At 46.0% G+C, this 9825-nt stretch overlaps 1 protein-coding gene across 2 annotated transcripts; it reads right to left on the bottom strand.

Annotated features, from left to right (window-relative positions):
* Positions 1 to 362: 362 nt before the first annotated feature.
* On the bottom strand, positions 363 to 9532 carry LOC109646473 (protein FAM171A2). 2 transcript variants are annotated; one of them, XM_069517802.1, is made up of 8 exons: positions 9302 to 9532; positions 6780 to 7007; positions 5979 to 6071; positions 5329 to 5487; positions 5066 to 5245; positions 4676 to 4789; positions 4143 to 4269; positions 363 to 4020 (listed from the first exon to the last, which is right to left on the bottom strand). In XM_069517802.1, the coding sequence occupies exons 1-8, from the start codon at positions 9399 to 9401 to the stop codon at positions 2541 to 2543; spliced, it is 2481 nt and encodes an 826-aa protein (XP_069373903.1). In that variant the 5' UTR covers positions 9402 to 9532; the 3' UTR covers positions 363 to 2540. The 2 variants fall into 2 exon arrangements, with proteins under 2 accessions (XP_069373903.1, XP_069373902.1); XM_069517801.1 differs by having other exon boundaries at positions 2018 to 4020; positions 4122 to 4269.
* Between the last annotated feature and the right edge of the window lie 293 nt (positions 9533 to 9825).

A 9825-nucleotide genomic window follows, 5' to 3' on the forward strand; every position in this document is an offset into this window, starting at 1 on the left:
ATTCATTTAGCACATTTAAAACCACTTGATCGACCGAAGTGCTATTAAAAAATATATTTATATTCATATCAAACAGAGACACATTGAACTTCAGTGTAAAGACGTGTGGCTTGTTTACTTAGCGAAGCACTAATATTAATATTATTATTACGATATTAGTTTGGACTTAAATTTGTTTTACTAATTAAAAAGATGCATTAAAATACAATCAAAAAAGAAAAAAATCCATTCCACTAAAATGACAGTAAGTAGTAAAAGCTTTGTGTATAACACACTTTATCCCTCAGCAGCACCATCTCTCAGTTTATAGATTCTAAATACATGTGTCTCTCCTCATCAGAATGAAACGACAGAGGCCGACAGACCGTGGGAACAAATTTATTTCTACTTTGTCTCATGAACAGAAAGAATTGATTTACAGTTTACAAACAACTGACCGGGTTCATGAAGCGGATGATTTACTGCACAGGGTGAACGCCTACAGCTCAGTCCCTCAGAAACACTGTACCACAAACAACCAGGTTTCATGTGTCAGTTCTTCAGTGAATCAGCAGTGAATGAAAACTCTCTGAAACTGTCCAAACACAAGTTCACAAAGTCTACTGAGAAACACACAAACCTCTCATGCCAAACAGAAACAATAGCGAGGAAAGCCACGATTGCACAACTCATATTAATTCCACATGTGGTCCAGAGAAATTTACAGCAGAGGACACGACACTTCAGTAGGATTCGTCTTTTTCTCCAGACTCACGTCACATGTTTGTACTGTAGGGGACTGACACAGGCTTATGAACAGCAAGCGAGTGGTGACAAGAAGTCTCAGCGTGAATTTAACACAACCTTCAGATAATCACTTCATAATCAAACTCTGCAACGGAACACAAACCTCTCGTGAGCTTCTACAAATGATGACAAGAGTAAGTTCACAGTTGTCGCTGCATCGCCGGCGGTGGTGATGCTCGTTAACAGCGGGAGCGTGTGTTGGTCAGTGTGTTATTGTTGTAAACATTTACGACCGGAAGTGAATTATAGGAGAACTGGATTAAGGGACAAAAGTCAAGTGTACATCTGTTAATGTGGCAACGATTCAACGCATCACACTTTGTGCCGAACGTCTTCAAAAAAGGTTTCATTAAAAACACCCTATTCTACATGTTACATGCACATGGTACTGTATACACATAAAATCTCATAAAGTTCATCATACCATTTACAAGTTTGGTGAAAAAGAGGATAGATATAAGAAATTAAGATATCCAAGGATGTAAGAGCCGCAGGAAAAGTCGCCGTTTTTGGCAGGCATGCTCCCCAGAGTGACGAGTGTTGTTGTTAGTACCACAATGCAGTGCAGTGTGCTTATTATTAGTCACAGCGTAGTTAGCGTAGTTAGGTGACGACGACTCACTGCATTTTAGAAAGGGGCCTGCAAGCCTATCACTCGATCCTATGTGAAAGAAGGCACTTACAGGAGAGAAGTGGTGCAGGCCCTGTCTGCACACAACCCCTGTGGATCTCAGCAGAATATTAAGTCGATCATTCTTCAAGTAAAACGATGTTTTAGCTGCGCCACGTCCGTTTCAGGTGGCGTTTCTTGGCAATTAGGGGTCGTCTACGCAAGTGCCCGAAGAACCGTGGTGTGGGGGGGGGGGCTTTTGATTAGTTCATACATTCATATGCATGCAACTTTTCCAAACTGAACGGTTCTTCCAAATGTCTGGGAAACTATTTACACAAAAGATATCGCAAGAAAAATTCTAACAACAGGAGAAAGGCAGAAACTTTTGGCAGAGTTGTAGATAAACTGACGGGAAAGATGAAAGAGGGACTTGAAGATGATGCTGAACATTTCAAATCATTACTATCTGAGTAGGTAAATACGACACATGAACACAGTACAGGAGGAAGTCGAGGAGCGAAAAATGCAAATCGCACGTTTGCGTTATTCGTTCACAGCGGCTCAAGATAGAAAGAAAAAACAACACATTTATTTTGATAGGTTAAACACCTATTTAGACTTGGGGGGGGGGTCCTCTAAAGAAAACCTACCCTAGTTACAATTTTCGACGGAGGAGTAGTCAAGAAAAGACAGACTCACAACTTCTACCGTCAATATGAGGCAAGGAAATCGAACTACCCACCAATCCTATAAAAACCTCATCATCTTCGAAAACACTTTGTAAATACCAATCAAACAATTCTCAAATTATTTGTAAGTGCTTTATTCTTATATGCTGCTCTATAAAATGGCTATTTCCACAGTCAGTGAATGCGATGGCTCAGACGACGGTTCAGTGATGTGACGCGGTGACGGGATCAAACTTTAGATTTCAGTCCACATCTCAGTGGGGACCAGTGGGATTAACTGACAGTGAGACAACGATTGTAATCAGGAGGCGCTCTCACCTCCCCACAAACACAGAGGTCAAACCACAACCTGAAAACAGACCAGTGAAGCTCGGTTGTGCTTATTGTGATTTCTCTCGGTGAAAACGTCACTGTCTTTCAAAAGACTATTAAAGGTCCAGTGTTTCGTGGGTTCACTTCCTCGGGTGGAAGACCATGAGAGGCCTGTCTTCAATCTTCTGCCAGGGGCTCTTCTTGTTCTCGTCTTTGTCGTCGGGGTCGTCCTCGGGGCTCGTCATGGAGTCGCGGCGGTTCTCGCTGTTGCTGCTGCGGCCGCTGTTCACACGGCTGCGTCCTCTCCTGGGGATGGTGGATCCTCGAGAGGACGGACCTTCGTCCAGAAGAGGGGTGAGGGAGTTCTCCTCGGGGGAGACAGGGCGTCCCTCGCTGCTGCTGGGCTCGCTGATGTCGGGGTAGGCCAGCTTGGAGTAACTCTTCTTACCGGTGCTGCTCACTCCGTGGCCCTTCCGCCCTCCTGTTCCCCAGCGCTCATCTTTTCCCTTCCGGTTCAGTGCGGATTTTCGATCGTCTAGAGATGGTTCAAGGTTGATGTCTCGCTGAGTGCTGCCGGAGCCACCTCCAAATCCACCGCCGCTGAGGTCATTCCCAGCATCGATGTAGGAGTGGCGCACATGAGCGTTGGCTCGTCCATCCAGGGAGATGAACCACGCCCGTGGGTGCTGCTTGACACCCAGTTCCAGTAGCTTCTTCTCAGTCAGCGCCTGCAATTCTCCGTTCATCTGAGCCATCGTGGAGTCGTTGAAGAGCACAGGGATGGTCACCGGTCCGCCGGAGGAGTCAGAGGCCCAGCTTGGCTCCTCAGAGTCGTCTCCCTGGGATCCGCTTTGCTGCTGTTGCTGCTGGCCTTGTTTCTGGGAGTGGTGGTGATGATGCTGCTGGCCTCCTCCCATCTGTGCACCGTCGCTGTCTTGCTCCTTCTGGTCCTTCCCGTCTTTACCAGAGAACTCAGAGGGCAGGCGCATGTAGTGCGCAGGAATGACCAGGGTTGGCACCATACTGCGGTACATGTTCTCCTTCATCTGGTCGATGGAGCTGCAGAAGATGATTTGACCTGGCTGAGTGTTGAGGGAGGTGGGTCTGGCAAGGCTGTCGGCTGCTGATGCCGAATACTCCGGGGGTTTGTCGGACTGACTTGGCACGTAGCCTTGGAAGCGAGGCGGAGACGGGGGATCAGAGGCGTACCCTCGATTGTCATTGGCATTGTGGTGTCGGTGATATTCGGACTCTTTGCCCTCCATGGGGCTGTAGCTCCTGTTGTAGTCTTCATGCAGCAAAGGGTTGTCCAGGTTGTTGGTCTCTGTGGCACGTGTAACCTTCATGGGGAAGCTTTCCCCTCGTTGGGCACCTGAAGCGTTTTTTCCCTTGGCGTGTCGCAGCATGTGAGCGGGAACATGTTTGGTGAGATCCTCCCTGGAACTCTGGCAGTTTCTTGATGGGGACAAGTCAGATTTGTCATTGGACGGTCCAGACTCCGCATGGCCACCGCAGATCAGATTTAGGCGTGAGGTGGATGTACCCTGGTCTCTCTTGGCACCATTTAGATTGGTAGTGTGGGGTTTACCCTGCTGTCGACGAGGTTTCAAACACTTCCGCCTGAAATCGAAAGAGAAACTCAATAAAAAATAATACGAAAAACGTTTTGTCGTCCTGCGGATTGACTCTAATCTAAGTGACAGAAACCTAGACCCAGAGACCTGCGCCTACGCTCCCCACACCTGCAGTAGTAGAGCAGCACACAGAGCAGGATGAGCACCAGCAGGGCCAACGAGGCCAGGATGGAGAGCAGGAACAGGGTGTGGTAGGTGGTGATGTCCCTCAGGCCCGGGTGAGACAGACCCAGTCCTGCAAGAAAACCCACGATAGAGAGGCGTCTAAAAATCAGTCCGAAACTTTACATTCACACGCTGTTGGATCTTTTCTGTCGATCTTTGCTCACTAGTCGTAGCTTGAATTGATGAATAGCAAATTCTATAAGTTAAGTGGATAGGGAATTTCAGAAACTAATATAAAATATCACCACGTTTAACCTTTAAACTTTATTTTAAATAGTATATATGTTCATCACTGCAGCCTCTTAAAAAAAGGAGTTATGATACTACGAAGTGTTCTTTTAATAACTCCTGAGCTTCATTACAGAGAAGAACATTTCATACTGAGTTTCCTGAGATTTCCCCGGAGACACAGAAACGTCTGCTGGCTGAGCAGCAACAACACAGAAGAAGAAACAGAAGGAGATGAGTTCCAGCACCTGAGGAGGACGGGAAGGCAGCCAGCCAGTATCCCATCTGAGGAACCACCACGTTCCACACCAACTGAGCTCCGTCTTTCTGGATGTAGCCCGTCCCGTTCCGAACCCACAGTCCTGGAGATGTTAATATAAACAATATATATATATGTATTATAATAATAAATATAATGTCTGGTTTGTGACGCGTTCGTGCCAGAAAAGAACATGTGAAATAAACTGAATACCGATGATGGAATGAGAGTGATTCAAAAATAATAAAACACTAATGCATCAGAAATAATAATTTAATTTTCACAGATCTTCACAGTTTTGGACATAAAATCTGTACAAACTTTATATTTGAGGAAAGTCCGTTTTTATATAACCTCGTGATTTACGTGTTTTTCTCACCCGTCTTAGGCTGATACATCCACGCAGGGACGCTCATGGCCATCCTGTTGCGTGTGTCGGACGGCAGCGGCACGGAGATGTGGATCGGATCCGAGACCTGGATTGCGGCGCCATCTTTGTCGAACAGCTGGATGCTGACGACCGCCACGGCCGTCAAGTCTGTCCACCCGGTTTCTGCACCTGAACCAGAAAAACTCACAGACTTCAACTTGTCTTCGACACGTCTCATCTTCAGGGACGTGGTTTCTGAGACGGCCTCTAACCTGAGCTGTTGGTCTCCTGGCCCAAGAGAAACGGGAAACCACCGATCTCGTACTGACTCCTGGCCGTGGTCATGGCAGCGGACAGCGCCGTGTAGTTGGAGCTGGACGGCAGCTGGAGCGACTTCCTCTGGAGCTGCACCAGCGGCTGGTTACGAGCTCCTGAAACAGAAACACTCGCAGATTAGAGACACGTCAGTATCTGTGTTTATGTTTGCCGAGATGAAAACTTTTATTTCTCAGAATAAACGAGAAAAGACGTCAATCATGTTAAAATTCTATATATTTGTATTATTTGTATTATATGTATGCTTCATATATATAATAAAGTTTATAGTTAACTGTAAAATATCAAACCTTTATTACATTTGTTTTAATCACAGTATCTTAGAAATCAATGCCATTTTTTAAACACATAAACATCAGCTGATATATTTATATAAATCTTTTACTTCCTAATATTCATATTGGCACCAGTAATCCATCATCGCTCCGGCTCCAGTAAACATCCTGGTACTTTTAGCATCTCACAGACACTGTGACGGAGTTTAGTAAAGTTCAGTTACAGTAAATAACTCGGGGTCGGCTCAATGTTAAGTGAAATCTCTGGACGCCTGAAGAGACAGGATGAAGAAACGTAATGTTGTAATTACCTGGTGACCCAGACAGAACCTGCAGGACGTCATCGTACAGAATGAGAGTCCCCGGTCTCTGGACGAGGAGGTACAGGCTGACTGACGCGTACACTGTGCAGACATGAACAAGAAGGAAAACACCTTAAGATCAGCGGCAGGTTTAATTTAACACTTTTCATTTAATGTGATACTTGTTTTATTATCGGTCAAAACATGAAGGAGATTAAAATGTACAGAATTATTTATTATTATCACTTTTCAGGACGTCACAGCCGAATGTCTCAGCCCTAAAAAGGCAAATACTCCACACTTTGTCCAAACTGAGTTTATACATATAAATATATGTCACATTCTAAACCATATAAAGCAAAGACAGTGTCTGTGCTCATCTTTCTTTACATTCTAATTTTTCTGAATGTATTTTTTTTCCTCCTTAGCTTTTATCTGTGAATCGTAAATATACATTTTGATGAACTGACAATTCTGTTTAAATTCCACATAATTAACTTGAGGCTGCAGCTAAATAAGTTCATGAATGTGACTTGTTAGTTAATTAATCTTTCAGTTAAACATTATACCACAATTTAATGTCTCACATTGACTTTAATCTCTTGATTCCTACAGGTTGAGGACTAAAGTTCATTTAAAGATCTTTCATCATCTATAGACGTTTTATTTTCTTGCTTTCTAAGACATTAAACGAGCAGCAGATTTCCTGTGATGAGCCGGGAAACAGTTACCGGCTGTAACTGAATTGAAACAGATTTTCCAGAGCGTCAGAATCATCAGCAGGAGACATGAGCGTCCTCTGAGACTTACAGGGGATGCGGCTGGAGTGCCAGGGCACGGAGTTGGTGACGTAGTCTTGTTTGGAGGCTGTGATGATGACCCATGTTCCAGCGCGGTACAGGAAGCTGACCCTCAGGACGCCATCGCTGCCGGCTCTGCTTGACGCCAAGATCGTCTGATTCCCGTGGACGTGCACCTGAGCGTCCGCCAGCGGCGACAAGTCACTGCTGTCGAACACCTGGACTTTTATTTGCACCTCTGAAAACACGAGAGGTCGGTCAGTCTCAATATTCCCAAAAGTAAGGAGAGAAAAACAACTTGTTATTTATTTATTTGCATTTTGACAAATGAAGAGAAACGTTTGCAGGATTAGTTGTCGACGGTTGTTGTTCACGGTGGATTCACACACAACGATCGCTGGTTTACTTGAATCAAACGTGAACATGTGATCATTCTCACAATCCTGATTGATGTGGACCCAGATGCTGACATCACCGTGTAGCGTGAGTCACACAGAATCTGAACATGTGTTGGTTCTGACTCGTGTGAATTCTGGAGAATTATGTGCTAACTGGTTTGGGAGCTGCCTCCATCAGCTGCGTCACGACCGCTGCTGCCGATAAACTACAGGACACCGATGAACTTCACTTTCACCACACGCACTCACGTCCCCGAACCTCTGCAGACACAGACACACACTCCTCACACAGACACAAACAGACACACACTCCTCACACAGACACACACAGACACACAACCATCTCGTGGCTCTCCCTGCCTTTTATCTTCCCATGTTTTCAACCCCGGAACATTTTGTTTCTCGCCTCTCGGGCGGCGTTGGATGTGGGTCACGCTGGGGGATGTTTCCATGGATACACACAGACTCTCCCAAAGCTTCCTCACTGGGCTCAGTCCTGCAGCTCGTCCTCTCAACCCTCCGGGCCTCAGACGACAAACCCCACAGAACGTCACAGTGACAGCACCAATGGCTGCATCAGATAATAGGCAGCGTGAGTGTGTGTGTGTGTGTCCACATATATTGTTTCTGTGGCGATGCTGGGATCCATTACCATAAATGGTTCAATAAAGGCTCCCTTGTGTGTGTGGAGGATTTCCTCAATCTGGCCTCGTCACTTTAAAACGCTGCAGCTTGAATCGGCTCCATTGACACAAACACTGAAAGTCACAGTGTCACGTCGAGAGTCTGGGAAATTCTCACTCCCTCAGAATCCTTGAGCAGAGATTCAGTGGAGCAGCAGCCCTCGACAACGCAGAGAGAAAACCTGGGAACTGCAATTCATCATCTACGCCACGAGGAGAAGATGATTCTTCACTCTTCTGTAAACACATTTTCCAGAATGACTCAATGTGGCTGCAACTAATTGACTTAATTTTCATTATTACGTCATTTATCTGGTAGAAAAAAGTTAATCCGACCTAAAAACGATGTCGTGTGAGGTTCAAAACCCCAAAAACTCAATTTACCTTCATAGAAAAACTATTTTAATGCAACATCCTATGAGTCTGTTATATTGTGCAGCTTGGTGACAACTTATTAAATCCATATTAAAGCAACATTGGATGTTTGGTCCTAATAATAATTATTTAATGTAACTGTAGGAGACAAAGACGGCGTCGGCTCTTATCACCTGAAGCTCTGGAATCTCTTTCCAAGTTGACGTCTTTGTCTTCTACATGGACTCTGAGATATTTGTTTTCTTCCAGTTTCACGTCCGTCACGTGTTAGAAACCTCGTCAACACGTCCGCTCGTGAATGTTTGGTCACGTGTGGTTCACTCTGACAGACGATCGCAGCTTTAGCTCATTAAACAGTATTTTACTGGATGGGAAATAATTCAGCTGCACGAATGAACTCACTGATGATGGAAACACAATCTGACTTCAAGCAATTGTGTTAAAATAACTTAATATATTTGTGTGTGACCACTTCAGTCCAACAATTTTTCATTTCCGAGCTGTCGGTGACATGAATCGATAATTACAAGTACAAGTACCTCTGAATAGTACTCAAGTACATGTACCTGACCACTGTCTGCAGCTCAGAAAAGCTTGAAGCATGAATAATACACAGTAATTACATAAGGAGCCTCAGACAGAACAACAACATACACACGCATGACATCCCTGTTACATACATGACGCTCATGTGGAGGCCTCATGATGGAGAGTCTCCATCATGAGGCCTCCACATGAGCGCGTCCTCCGCAGGTTAGAGGCCTGATTCAATCTGCAGACACACATCTGCACACACACACACACACACACACACACACACACACACACACACACACACACACACACACACACACACACACAACACACACACACACACACACACTGAGGCCTGTGTGACATCAGCATATTAATGAATCTTTATCTGAAGCATCGATCAACACGATGATGAATATGATCGTGTGCAGCAGGAGAAGCCTCCTCCATCCAGAGCCGGAGAGGAGAAACAGAAACATGGAGGCTGAGCAGGAGGAACCACTCCCTCCGCTCATTGTGCTGCAGCCCCCGGTCTCACTCACCGAAGCCTCCCGGATCTGGGAGAGATTTGGCGGCGAGCGCGTCCCAGAGCGCGCACATCCACACGAACAGGAGCAGACGCGAGGTGCGGGTGTCCGTCATCCTGGCAGCGACATGTCTGGCTCCAGCTCCGCGGGCCTGAGTCCTCAGTCAGTCCGAGAGAGAGGCTCCGTGTCCGGGCTGCAGCCTCAGAGATGATCCCTTGTTTTCATTGTCTGAGCCGCAGCGGGGACAGCGACACGTTTACTCCTGCTGGAGCCAACTGGAACTGCAGCTCCTCACTGCTCCTCACTGTCCTCACTGCTCCTCACTGCTCCTTAATGTTCCTCACTGTCCTTACTGCTCCTCACCTCTCCTCACTGCTCCTCACTGCTCCTCACCTCTCCTCACTGTTCCTCACTGTTCCTTAATGTTCCTCACCTCTCCTCACTGCTCCTCACTGCTCCTCACCTCTCCTCACTGCTCCTCACCTCACTGCTCCTTACTGCTCCTTAATGTTCCTCACTGCTCCTCACTGCTCCTCACC

Source organism: Paralichthys olivaceus, chromosome 21, assembly GCF_024713975.1.
Source record: "Paralichthys olivaceus isolate ysfri-2021 chromosome 21, ASM2471397v2, whole genome shotgun sequence".
Lineage (NCBI taxonomy): Eukaryota > Metazoa > Chordata > Actinopteri > Pleuronectiformes > Paralichthyidae > Paralichthys > Paralichthys olivaceus.

Excerpts from the sequence above, each read along its gene's own strand:
- LOC109646473 (XM_069517801.1), bottom strand. The coding sequence starts at position 9,401 with ATGACGGACACCCGCACCTCGCGTCTGCTCCTGTTCGTGTGGATGTGC. Across the intron at positions 5,488-5,978 it reads GGTTCTGTCTGGGTCACCAG|GAGCTCGTAACCAGCCGCTG; the intron begins GTAATTACAACA and ends TTTCTGTTTCAG. Across the intron at positions 4,270-4,675 it reads TGCCTTCCCGTCCTCCTCAG|GACTGGGTCTGTCTCACCCG; the intron begins GTGCTGGAACTC and ends GTTTTCTTGCAG.